Source organism: Argiope bruennichi, chromosome 3, assembly GCF_947563725.1.
Source record: "Argiope bruennichi chromosome 3, qqArgBrue1.1, whole genome shotgun sequence".
NCBI classification, from domain to species: Eukaryota; Metazoa; Arthropoda; class Arachnida; order Araneae; family Araneidae; genus Argiope; species Argiope bruennichi.
The window spans coordinates 44,039,870-44,054,186 of NC_079153.1; the positions used below are offsets into that span (position 1 = coordinate 44,039,870).

Consider the following 14,317-nt stretch of genomic DNA (forward strand, 5'->3'; position numbering starts at 1 on the left):
AGTTCTAAGGGAAAAAAAAATATTTAAAACATCTAGCAATAAAAAAAATAATAAAATTTTAAAATAGAATTCATACCTCCGTTCCGATTCATGTATATGAGAATCAAATTCTTTTTCTTCTTTCTCGGATACTTTCTTGAAGTCATGCCTTTGATCATACATCTTAGAATCCATTTTCTGATCAAAATATCCTTCACCAGATGATGGAGAATGCCAATTATCATAACTCCCCGCACTTGGCTGACGCCTATCTCGTGACCAGTAATTTTCTCTACTTTCTCTTTCATAAGCTGCATTCTGATCTGGTACACAACTATCACTTTCATAGCTATCTGTACCTGAACCTTGACTATTAGACCTCTGTCTATTATCTTTAGATACAGGGGGAGACATTCCTAGAAAAATTGATCAACACTGTAACATTAAAAACGAACACTGATAGACACACTAATTAATAATGCACATTTCTTCAGTACAATAAAATAGCTCTCAACATTATCAGTATTAAAATAAGCAATTTATATTAATCCTTAATTATAATAATAGACATAACATTTAATTCAACGCTAGGTTCTTCATAATTTATATTATATATCACTTCAAAAAATATTTTGTAACTTCAAAACCATCAACTTGGCCATACATCATCATTTAAACAAGACTAGATTCACTTTCAAAATGTTTGATCTGATTGATAAATGGAAATGTACTAACTAGCAGTGGTCCATAAATTTAAAATAAGATTATTAAAACAAGTTGGCCTAATATAAATATGAAGAATGCTTCAAAAGGTATGTTTCTTATAGAAGCTCCAACAGTTATAAATTAGTCCTTTCCTTAATAAAAAAAAATTCACTCCATTAAAAAATAAACATTTCTACTATACAATTATAAAAAGTAAATGTAGAGATTTAAAACTATTTTATAAATGAACGAATTTTGAGTGAATGTGAAGTATTTTAATAAAATGTACAACAAGAATTAATAAACTATCCAGAAGTTTACCTGGCATTTGATTAACATATGAAGGATGAGAAGACCACCCAGCATCATAGTTTAATGGCATTTGCACAGGTGCTTGAGATTGCACTCCATGTGGAGGATTACCAACAGGAGAGGATAGCGGTACAGCTCCTGGACTAGTTTGTCCTACTGACTGTGAACGCATGAAATGTGGCTGACCACTCTGACTTGAGGGAATAGCCACTGGTTGTTGAGATTGCTGTCGCAAATATTCTGCTTGTTGCTTTTGAAAACGTGGAGGTACATTCTTTTGAAATTGTCGTGAAAATGTGAATTGCTAAGAAAAAGAAAACAGACTTTTGTATAATTATCACATTAATAAAAAAAAAGGCATAAATTTTTCAAAATCAGTAAAATAAGAATCTTAAAATAAAAGGACACTTTTACTTTTACAAATTAACTTGACAGATATAAAGAAAAAAAAGTGAATATAAAACAAAAGTAACAGTAAAAACAAATCATATTATATATATATTGAAATAACTGAATTTAATTTAAAAATTTGATATGGAACTACAATGTAATTTTAATTCAATTAAAACGCATATAACATACTGGGTAATTAGACTGAGAGCGATCTCCTCTGTCACGATCCCTTTCCCTACCATCTCTACTAGGAGGTTTATCTTCCCTACTTTCACTACTATGCCGAGACCTGTCAGCATCATCAATGTCCATATCTTTTTCTTTATCACATTTTTCAAAAGATTTAGCTTTTTCTTGAGCAGACTGTTTGCTCTGTTCATAGTGTTTTTCTTCTTCTGCTCGACGCTGCCGTGCTCTTTCAACAGTCACGGTCATCTCTTCAGTATGCTGCTTTCGACGCTGACGCCACATTTCATCTTCATCAGCAACAGAAGATGACCTAGGACCTGGGCGTGCAGCTCGTGGTGCAGGATAACTACCATGCTGCAATAAAGAAATCATATTTAGAGTCGTTTCAAATACTGAATTCAAAAAAAAAGTGGGAAAACAAGTAATATACCAGACAAAAATATTTCAACAAGCACTAACTTGTCATATTCACTCTACGAATAAAGAAAAGTCTAACAAGAAAATTTAAATAAATGCAAGCAATGCTAAGGACAATGTCCTTACTTGCATAAGGGGCACAGGACCAGCTGCCATTCTCCCATGGGGTGCAGCATATGCTGACCCTGGAGGCTGTGGAGGTGGCCCCCTGTAGTCAAATGGCCTCTGGGGAGGCTGCTGAGCTTGCCACTGTCTTTGTAATTCCATGCCACCCATGGGAGCAGACCTCTCCTGAGAAGGTTGATTCCATGTCTTCCACCTTTCATCCTAATTGAGACATGGTTTGGGCACTTTTATAAACCCCCATAAAATAAATACCAAGAAAGCCTATAATATCTTATAAACAGCATACTAATGTACCATTCTGAAGACCATCAGAAATACACCTTCATATTTACCAACACAATGAGAGAAATTTAAAGCTCCTGTCTAATAACATAACTAGGCACAGTGATTATACACCTTTAGACTAATATAAGAGTAGCAAGTTATTTTACTTTGTATGATCATAACAATATTGACCCTTTTTTAAATATATTATATCAGAGATAGAATATAAAAAAATTTTAAGAAATAACGCAAATGATAGGATATATTGCAAATAATTATAACAGGTAATTTATAAAAATGAATTCATATTTGTTCCTACCTTTTCATTTCAAAGATGATTTCCAAGTTTGGGCATATTATCATACAAAACAAATATAAAGAAACTCACCTAACTATAAAGAATACAACTGAAAACAATCCAAAAAACATTATCTAAATTTTATTTCAGTTTTTATAACATAAATTCCTTTTAGCTATCATTTTATTAAAATGCTTTTTCAGAGAATTTGTACACAATAATTTGTCAGCTTACAGCACAAATAACTCTTTCCTGTCCTTCTACCACCATTAGATTGTCCAATCATCAACTTTAATTTGTAAAACTTTTTTTTTTTTTGAAATTGCTTTAAATATTTTATAGTCAAAACATCTTAATAGTTAAAATATTCAATACAACAATTTTCTTGATGTTGAGGAATTGCATTTGAAGAAGGCAAATAATATATTTTAGAAGAATGCATAATTATATGCCCCAAAAAGATGAAGGAAAACAAATTATATTTTTTCCCCAACTATACCTAGCTGAGGAAAGAACAGTTTTCTTTCAAAAAACCGTATTTTCTTTTTATATTACATGTAGCAAATAAATTACAATTTTCATAACCCAAAATTATATAATCCGATGACAATTATAGCAAAAGTAGTGCATGGAGGTACTTTTCAGAGAAATAACTTAAATCTTATTTAATGCATGACAAAACTTAACTTTAACATACTATAAATTATCCACAATTTTAATACTGGATTTTAAAATGTTTGTTGATTTAACCAACAATACATGATAATTATTAACAGCCTCTCCTTGAAATATGCTGTTTCAATTGTAAAATACAAGAAAAATAAATAATCAAATCAACTCACTCTTTCTCTATCTCTATCAAAGCCGTCTCCTCTTTCAAAAGTCCAATCAGATTCGTGGTCACTCTTCTTTTCAGACCTATTCTCGCGTGGCCATTCAGAATCGCGCAAGGGTCTAGCTTCACGTTCCGAAGCAGTTCTTTCTCTATCAAGTTTACGATCCCTTTCCTTTTCAGTTTTTAAATTGTTTTGATTTTTAGAAGACTTATCGTCAGCATCTCTGAAAAATGGAAAAGAATTAAGTTATCATTTGTACTTAAAGCACTATAATCCTCATATTAAGCATTAAATATTTAAATTCCCACCTTTTGTCTTTTTTCTGAGTAGGAGATTCTTCATCATCACTAAATACTAATTTTGCACTAAAAAAAATTAAAGAAAATCTAGATTATAATTCAAACAAAATTATTATTATATTGCTTAGCTTAAATAAATACCAAAGTAAAAGAATTATTAACATCAATTTTATATTTCACATTATATATCATATGTATAAATTTTATCTACATTATAATCAATGAAAAATAAAATGACCATATAAAATTTATTATTTTCATGAAAAATTATTCGATAATGTGAATTGCACGTAAATGGTGAATTTTACAACATTTTAACACTTGATCAATATGACAGTAAGTAAAAAAAACTTGGGTTCTGAATGTCAAGCTCTAACTGAAAGCCAATCGGAAATGTAGGTAGGTGAGGAAATGGTAATCAAAAAAATTGTTCTCAATTCATTGTTTCAGAAAAAATCATTTGAAAATAAAGCTGATTAAAAGAAAAAAAAAGTAAGGAAATGGATGAATGGACATCAAAAGAATGGATAATGAAGAAGAGATAATTTGTTAAATTTTTATTTGCATTACCACACAACAAAAATGGTAAACCCAGAGAAAAATTCCAGTTTTTTTTCTTGCAAGGATTTTAACATGCAAGAACTTTACAAGTCGCTGAAATATAAGGTCAATCATTTTCCCTTATTTTCTGAATTACTGTTTCATTTCCTTCTATTAGAAATTATTATATGCAACGTATAAACAAAGAATTTTTAAAGAAATAAATATTTAGTATAACAGAAATGAAATTTCACTACAAAAAATTATTTAAGATAAAAACAATCATTCATATACATATCCTCTTCAATTAACTCTTGCTCCATTCTTTACAAAATTGATAATTATTAAATTGTCAGAATGCAAGTATCAGCAGGGGTATTAAAGTGCACAAAAAGTTATGCTATTAAGCTTCTGAATGATACTAAAGAAAAAGCCAACAATGAATTAAGGAAATAGTTACTAGAACCAAATTTAATGATTCAAAGAGCAGTATGAATGGATAATTTTCAGTGAAATCAGTCTATATCATGAAATGATCTATAACAATGATATTAAAAGCTTCAAAATGTGGCTAGTTTGTTGCAGAAGAAAGCAATTTTGTTATTTGAAATTATGTTTTGTAATTTTTTTAGATCTCATTTATTGATTTAAACAACATAAAACAATATATCCTTTAAAATAAATTTTTATCCGTAAAAGCTTAGCAATTAGTTAGAAGGCAATTCATTATTAGAATGAACACTTTAAACATATGCCATGCAATTACTACACAAACTATAAGGCAGATATGACTATGGTAGTTAAGAGATAAATTTCATTTGCATCAATAAACTATTATCAGAAATGTGGGTGGTGAGGTAATGGTCATCAAATCAAATTCTGCTACCTCTTGTCATCATTTTCACAGCCTTGCATATCAAAGGGCAGATAAAAAAAATCAATTCAGTTCCATATTAGTTAATGGATAAATTTTGTTTGCATCAATAAACTATTATCAGAAATATGAGTGGTGAGGTAAAGGTCATCAAATCAAATTCTGCTACCTCTTGTCATCATTTTAACAGCCTTGCATATCAAAGGGCAGATAAAAAAATCAATTCAGTTCCATATTAGTTAATGGATAAATTTTGTTTGCATGAATAAACTATTATCAGAAATGTGGGTGGTGAGGTAATGGTCATCAACTCAAATTCTGATACCTCTTGTCATCATTTTCACAGCCTTGCATATCAAAGGGAATAGGAAAAAAAATCAATTCAGTTTCATACTAATTAATAGATAAATTTCGTTTGCATCAAACTATTATCAGAAATGTGGGTGGTGAGGTAAAGGTCATCAAATCAAATTCTGCTACCTCTTGTCATCATTTTAACAGCCTTGCATATCAAAGGGCAGATAAAAAAAATCAATTCAGTTCCATATTAGTTAATGGATAAATTTTGTTTGCATGAATAAACTATTATCAGAAATGTGGGTGGTGAGGTAAAGGTCATCAACTCAAATTCTGATACCTCTTGTCATCATTTTCACAGCCTTGCATATCAAAGGGAAGAGAAATATTCTTTCATCAACTTTTCAGCAGTCATTATAGTGGAAGTACAAAATCCTTACATAGCAAATTTGATTAAAAAAAGAAAAATTAGAAAATTTTATAGCATAATAACTTGGGGTTTTCTGTTGTTGTTATTGTTGATAATTTTGTTTTAGTTCAGAAATATTTCACATCAACAGCTAATATGCCAGAAAGACAGTAATGCTGGGTTAGCAGAATAGCACAAACATATCTAACTAAATGTACATATTATCAACACATCTGATGTGAAAGCAAATGATAAGAGCAAAAAAAAAAAAAATGGAACTATTTTACATTAATATATATCTATACAAGATAAATGGCAAGATACTCAAAACTGAAACAGTCACACAAAAATTAAAAATAGTCAGAAATGTGGATGGTGAAGAAATGGTCAGCATAAAATTTATGTCTCCTCAATTTATCATTCATGGAATGAAACCAACAAATATGTTTTATGAAGAGAACTTCATCAAATTCAAGTAAATTTAAAAAGAACTACAAAAAAAATACTCATATCATGAAAAAGAAGAATCAAATGCAGTAATATATTTGATTTACTATTTTGTTCATGCTTTTAAAATTGATAGAAGAGATACTCAATAAAATAAGAGACTTCTGAATCTGAAAATCAACATAATGCCATCAGAAAAGTGGGTGGTGAGGTTATGGTCAACATAATCATTCAGATCCCTCTAATCATCATATTTGCAAACTTAAATGGAATTTTATGAGATAGTAAAACAAGAGAGAATAACTATTAGCTATATTGATACAATTAAAACCACTTAACTAGAATACCAGAAAAAAATTTTCTTCATTGAATATAAGTGAAAATCATTTCTTTGCTATCAGAAATGTGGGTGGTGAGGTAATGGTCAACAAAAATATTCTGTTCCCTCATATCATCACATTAGTAATATTAAACATTTGTGAGATCAGAAGAAATATAACTATTTATGACAAAACTTCTTAAAACACCCTTACTAACCATTTCCTTTTGTAAAAGTACTTCAAATAATGGGAATAAGAAAACTTATGCTACTGTTGAAATTTAATATAATACAGAGACAATAACGGTTTTCGATAAAATTCAATGAAAAGTGTAAATTAAATAAAAATTTAAGAAAGTGAACTATGTGTACAGAATCAAAAAGATCAAATATAATATAAAACTAATTTATATTTTATGATTAATGCCATCAGAAATGTGGGTGGTGAGGATATGGTCATCAATATAATTATGATTCCTCATTTCATCATTCCAGCAAAAAAATTTTTTAAAAAAATACACTTCAGACAATTTTTATAATGTGCATGTGAAGGGAAAATAATCATGAAATCAAAACTTACTTATAGTCTATTTCTCCATGAGTTGTGGCCCAAGTATCTTGAGCATCATTTTGGAGAATTTCATCAAATCCTTTGAGAGCCTTTTCAGTTATGATAGCTGCCGGTCGCTGGTACGCCTCTTCTTCAGCAAGAGGACGTACTGGTTGCTGTCGTCTATTTTCTGAATATGGATATGAAGGACGTGTACTTTGTTGAGGAGGTGGAGGAGGAACATTTGGGTAATTTGATGGGTAACCAGATGGATAAGTATTTCGACCAAACATCTAAGAAAAATATTTGTAACTTATAATGAACTAGATTTTTTTAATTTATTATTTAGTTTATCAAACTAAACTTTCCACAAATTAAAAATTCTTAGGTCAAATTTTCCTTAATCATAGAATCAAAATAGTGTATAAATACATGCCATAGGCAAAGTTAAATTTTAGATATGAAAGAATCCATTATACAATCTTTGCTCATTAATTGCTGGTATGAAATACTATAAATATATATCAATGCAAAAAATAAATGAGAAAAATAAAATTAGCACATTGTTATAAGAAAATATACCAGTCAATTCAGTTTATACAATTTTCAATGAAAACACATTAGCAAAATATGAGCATAACAGTACTGTTTGTAAAACATGTTTACACATACATGCTTGTATTCTTTAAGGTGATAATATAAAAAAATAAAATGAGCAAACTTTATATATATATGTGCAACTCATAAAACTACTTTTCCAAATGGTTTAGAACATATTTATATAATTTGTGTATAGATATATGAAATGCAAATATCCTATTAGATAGATAGAACAGAAATAATTATATTTCTGTATTAACCAAATGTCACTGGCAAACTTTAGGCTTAACTGCATACACTGGCAACAGTCAATAGAACATTTAATCACTGACTCCCTGTTAATAAGCACATATATCAAAAAATAATGCCTAATATCTACTTAATATAATGTCTGCCTAAGGAACAGAAAGATGCCAAAATCTGTTTACATCATAAAATAATCAAATGATTTATTATGGACATTAATTTAAGCCAAATTCTCCAAAACTATAATAATGTATTCAATTCTATTATTTGTATGCATCCTTTAATTTGAAGAATATTATCTAAATCATAATCAATTTGCATGAATTGTTTCATTTTTTACAAAGCCAAGAAACTAAAATCAAATCCAAATTTGAGGAACTTACAAATGATGGCATTATTCCCCTATATTGTGGTGGTGGATGAATGCCTGAGCCTGGACCCATCTGACTGCCCATTCCAGGACCATGACCTAGAGATCCCATTGGCGGTTCAGAACCTGAAGGAACACTGCCAATACCACTGCCCGAAATAGATGAACCTCTAGGAGCCGAGTAAGGTCGCTGGTCTCTTATTGAGGCCAAAGATTGGGTATCTGAAGAAGTCTGTGGGCCGTTCACGCCACTGCCACTGCTCTGTTGTTGGCCGCCTGCCGATCCAGCAGGTGGCTGTTGCTGGAGTGTTCCTCTTCCCCAGCTGCCTTCGGCTGCAAAAATATATAAAAAAAATCCCAAAAATATTAATATTCAGAGTTTTAAAATTTCCTTATAAATTTAATAAGCATGTGATATTAAAGTGACAAATTAGAAAAGACTATTCTTATTCTATATCAAATAGTATTAAGAGAAAAATGGCCAGAATCGTAATGTACTTTTGAAAAGCTTCATTATAAAACAGAGCATCTCCAACTTAAAATTTTTATATACAAATGCAAAACAATGATATTAATTTGCATGAATTGTTATATTGTGAACCTATATACAGAAGAAAATATAAATAAGCATAATTTTTCTTATATAAAAAATATTTAGAGTAAAAAATTTACAATAAATAAAAATAAGTTTCATTATTTAACAATATATATAAAGCATTTTGTTGCATCATTTAAATGTTTTAAATTTTTTCTAAAAAAATTTTAATAAACAACTTATACTATTTTTTTTCAAACAGTAATAACAATAGATCTATATTAAATATTAGCTAAATTTATTTTCAGCTAAATTTTATGGAAATGAAGTACTAAAATATATTTTCAGGAATAATGAGATATGTAATGAATTTAAACATATAAGTATAAAATAAATTAAACTAAATAAATAAACTGTTTACTTTGTGGTCTTAGACTTGGTCCTGGTCCATATTGGGAATCTACATTTGATTTCTGGTTGCCTTCTGTTGGTACATCTCCACCAGCTAACTTGGGGAATTCCTGAGGAAAAAATGGCGACTGCTGGCCCAAGAAGTTCCGTTCTTGACCACCATCCTCTTGGCTTTGTGTGACACTGCTCCATGTTTTGTTTACTCCAGATGTTGAAACTGTGTTTGTTGTACTTGTCTAGAAAACAGTATTTGAACTATAGAATTTCTCATATATAATTTTGAAAATGGAAATAATAATTTTCCTCCCTAATAAACATTCATACACAAAATTTTGAAAACAAATTATAATTATTGCTTTTCCTAACAAGTAACAATTAATACAGAATGTTAAAATGATTACAAAATGAAAAACTTATTATAAAAATGTGATAAAGAAATAAAACTCCAACTTTATAAAAACATATTCACAAAAATAACAATTACAGAAGACAAAGTTTTTAAAGCAGCAGCAAGTTGTTAAATTTATATGATTATTAATTAATCTTTCAATCATATCTAACTCAGATTTTCAGATCTGCTAAGTCAAAATAAAAATTATACTTTTACTATTAAAAAAACCTTACTTTCTGAGTAGTTTGTGATAGTGAAGAGGCTGGCTGCGATTGCGGTGATTGCTGCTGATTTCCATTGGTCTCTTCTGTTTTGCTTTTCTCTTTGGTGGTACTGCCCCATCCTTGACCTCCACTGGGAACAAGACTTATATTAGGATTATTGCCACTATTTTCACTTTTTAAACTTGGTAAATTAGCAGGAGGAGGCATACGCCGCCCAGTGCCGACTTTCCCCAGTGATTGTAAGCCATGCTTTGGTTGAACTAGAATGTTTAAAGAATAAAAGAAATCAATATATACATGACATTTTTCATCAATAATACACATCATTTTTAATTAACAATATAACACATAAATTGCAGAAAATATTTAAAAATTCACTTTTCTTCTGAAAACTGACATGCTAAATAACTTCTAACAATGTGGATAAGTAACAATGTGCTAATAGTAAGTGCTATAAAACAGCAGAAATATAACAGTTTAAAATTTTAAAAAACATGCATAGAATTATTGATTATTAAGCATACTATTAACTATTATATTTTGCATAGTAAAATTGTAAGAAAATATGAGAATAATAATCAATCATAGAAGTTAGTACAACCTGTCATTTTACATAAAATATACAGCTCTGTAAATGATATATATTCATACAGATTCATTTTTTTTAATGATATTACAATTAGTAAAAATGGCATTCGCTAAGTCTAGGGACTACATTCCATTCAAATTACATTGACGTTACATTACATAAAGTTAAAATTACGGCAAAAATGTAACAAATAACTGCTAACAAAACATTTCACAAAAATGTAATCTAAATAAATTATACAAAAAATGTTATGCTATGAATTTTAATTAGAATATGAATAAATTAAATAATTTTTAATAAGTTAAATAATTTTTGAAAAATTTTAGAAATTTTTTTTGTACACAAAACTTTTTACATACCTGTCGCTTTTGGGTTCTCTAAACTCTTGCCTTTGTATATACTATTTATATCCAATGCAACATACTTCGACCTTCCTTTCTCCGCCTTTGCATTTAGCCCCGAAACTGCAGACATGCTGATCAGAAGAATTCATTGAGTACAGAGCACTGCACCCAGGGAACGGTCCGCTCCCTGTGGAAAACAATTTGTTACAGTTATATAATAACTACAACAAACAGTTAAAAGTTCTTTCAAAATATTCAGTTTAGATTTAGATCTGAAATGAATAGTTAGAATTAATAATTTAAACTCTACAAAACTTAATCAGAATTAGTACAATGAAAAAGATATTTATCATCAAAAACACTTAAAAATACTGTTATACAAATTAAATTTGTAATTTAGATGAAAGAATATAATACTTCTATTATATGTCATATTTTTAAGCCACGCTCTATTATTAAGATGAAAAAAAAATACTATAATTAAGAAGTCAATTAAAATACGATAATAATCTCTTATAAATGAATAATAATACAATGAAGAGATAGCTAATAATGTCATGAACAAATATGACCTTCAGGCTTGCATTCAGTAATAATTAGGATTTTAATTCAAGATATCTATTTCTAAACAATGGTAGATATATTTAAAAACATCAACCATTTCTTAGAATGGCCAGAATATAAATAATTATACATATATGTTTTACAATATTTATAAACCCCTGGTCATATTAACTGAATATTATTTTATAAATTCTCTTTTTAAAGAATAAAAGAAAGCTGATAATCGACTATGCTTCTAATTCGAAGATGAAACATGCATATAAACGACAAAAAGGAAAAAACTAACAATTTATCTTATAAAAAGCCCTACCTTATAATAATATCAAATGGATTTTTAAAAATAACTTATCAAATTAAATAATGTAATGAAAATGTAAGGAACTGACTGCTTGCGGCCAATGACCATTTGCGTCAGCATATAATGTTAGTCAGGTTCAACTATGGAATACGACTAATATCAACAATAAAATTATTCACGTAAGTAGAATATAAACAAAGTTCATCTTTACGTACAAAACCGAATGCAAAAAGTTCAATTTCTTTGTTAATCTACATTAATAGCATAAATAATCTCTCTAATTAACAATACGACACCCACTTACTCAATCTGACAGAAATATTTTTACGTAAGCCTAAAATGGTTAACATCAGTTGCAAAACAATGAGACACACAAAATAATTATTCGACAAAATTTATAAATCTTTACATTTTACTCAGTATTCATTTTGAAGTACATATCGAAGCAACACTTTTGCAATAGTTCAGAGGTAAATTTTAATATATCATGTAATTTTAATTCAATAGATACATACAATTGCGCAGTATGAAAGATAAACACACTAAATCATCATCAAATAGAAGGACTAATATAAATATCAAAGCCGAAATCATTAGCGATAATCAAAATTAAAGCTTTTCAGTTATTTATTTTTATCTCGAGAGAAAATTTTTATAGTAAAAAAAAAATGAAATCCGATTACTTTCACCTAACCGCTAACGATTCTATATTGCTATTTGAATGCTTTTAAATTCAAAAATAAGTACAAACCTCGGTCCGTCCAAATGGGTTCCTTTGAAAAATAAGAATAGAAATGTTTTGTTTTAGGTGCAAGGGATGGATGGCGGCAGATTGTAACAATTAGTTCAAATAGGTCCGATTTCAGGGGACCTTTCCAAAATGGCGAACAACAAATCTCTTTTCTCCCGTAGCGTTTAATAACCTAAAAGCTGACGTCACAGAGGAAGCACCCTTCTCATAGGTCCGTAGAAACGTCAACTAGGGGTAAGATTGCTGCTTCTCGAGCTGGGAAATTTACCAAAACAACGATTTTTAAGTAATTTTTGATGTTGATTTTTAAAAAATTTTTAACAAAAAAATCTATTTTTCAATTTACTATTTAAAATATAGCATAAACAGTTTTTTCTCCAAGCAATTTTAAACAGAAACTGCAATTACATAATCTTCACTAAAGTGCTTCAGGCGAAAAAAAAAATGAAAGTTCCAAAAGAATATATATGTATATAAGGAGCCGGTATAGCCAATACTATGAAAAAATAATTTCAACAAATAATCAATAAGTATATAAATATATATTTAAGCTGTCAATGTATATATTTGTTTCTACAAAATTGTCTTGTTTTTTTTATTTATTTTTTATGTTTGGAGATAAAAAAAGATGAAATATTCTTATAATTTATGTAAATATTCACTGCTTAAGATGCTTTTAATAATAAATTTAGGAAGCTATTGATTAATTTCAATTTTCAGTTTTAATTCAAATCAAATTTTCTATTTCATTTCATTTCATTTTCCATAAAATGTTACTTTTAAAAATGGAGGTCATTCGGCAAAGTGGTTAGAAAGAGCAGACATAGCATTGAAATCACTTGTGCAGCAATCACTTGCTGCACAAGTCAGCAGCTTTCTTTTTCTCTAGCAAAAATAGTTTAACCTGCTCTGAACTATTTATAAAGTGTTAATTTAAGCTCCAGTATGATATTATTTAAATCTTTAAAGTTCAATTTTCTTCCTGCAGTGTAAAATTATTCCTGGAAAGTGACGGAAGATTTTACGGAATTTGTTAATTCTTATACCTTTTGGCTAATCCATTAGGGTTGCAGTACTGCAGTACTTTCCGATATTATTTTACGAAGCCGTAGTTTATTTTATAATCTTATTCACTTATTTTTTCCGCAATGAAAATTCGATGAGCAATAAACAGTAAAGAAAATAATAAAAAGGAAGAAAGAACGCAGAAATTTAATCATGTGAGAGGCAGTTTAACTTCGAAAAATCAAAATCATTGAATAAATATCGCTGGCAGTGACAGACTGGAAAACGAAACATGCCTTTTCTCTCCCTGAAATTTTCGAAGACTGCTAAAAGATATCTGCAGTGCTTGGTCAAATGTTCTTTCTTATAAAAATCTATTATTTGTTCTTTTGATTTATTTTCCAGTTTCTCTCATTTACTATTTCATGGTTTTGATTCTACTTTCACATTTTTCCGACATTTCTTCTGTTAAAAATCACTCACCGAAAAAAAAGATGTATTTAGGGAAATTGCTTCACAATTCGTATGATTATAAGTGAAAATTTAGGACTATTCAAAGGTGAAATTGTTTTTATATTGTATTCTATTTAAAAAATTTCAGAGCTGCTTGTCTGATTCAAATTTCTTTCACCTAGGGCCATAGAGGCAGTGCGATTTCAAAATTAAGTGCTTGGGTCCATAAAAGATCCTTCGTGGTGTTGAAGATTCTGATGTTAAAATTGTCGTCAAAAGGTG

General features: G+C 29.1%; 1 protein-coding gene across 2 annotated transcripts in view; it reads right to left on the bottom strand.

Moving 5' to 3' along the window:
• Nucleotides 1-12,748, bottom strand: part of LOC129963320 (protein PRRC2B-like) — a 31,048-nt gene extending 18,300 nt beyond the window's left edge. Inside the window, exons 1-12 of one of the 2 annotated variants that reach the window (XM_056077622.1) lie at nt 12,578-12,748; nt 10,980-11,151; nt 10,041-10,291; nt 9,427-9,652; nt 8,484-8,803; nt 7,285-7,547; nt 3,828-3,884; nt 3,526-3,742; nt 2,122-2,322; nt 1,579-1,932; nt 1,006-1,300; nt 77-395 (exon numbers count right to left, since the gene is read on the bottom strand). In XM_056077622.1, coding sequence (XP_055933597.1) covers nt 77-395; nt 1,006-1,300; nt 1,579-1,932; nt 2,122-2,322; nt 3,526-3,742; nt 3,828-3,884; nt 7,285-7,547; nt 8,484-8,803; nt 9,427-9,652; nt 10,041-10,291; nt 10,980-11,094 — 2,618 coding nt within the window. In that variant the 5' untranslated portion in view covers nt 11,095-11,151; nt 12,578-12,748. The remainder of the gene's footprint in view (nt 1-76; nt 396-1,005; nt 1,301-1,578; nt 1,933-2,121; nt 2,323-3,525; nt 3,743-3,827; nt 3,885-7,284; nt 7,548-8,483; nt 8,804-9,426; nt 9,653-10,040; nt 10,292-10,979; nt 11,152-12,577) is intronic. The other variant, XM_056077623.1, reaches the window with a different exon arrangement.
• Between the last annotated feature and the right edge of the window lie 1,569 nt (nt 12,749-14,317).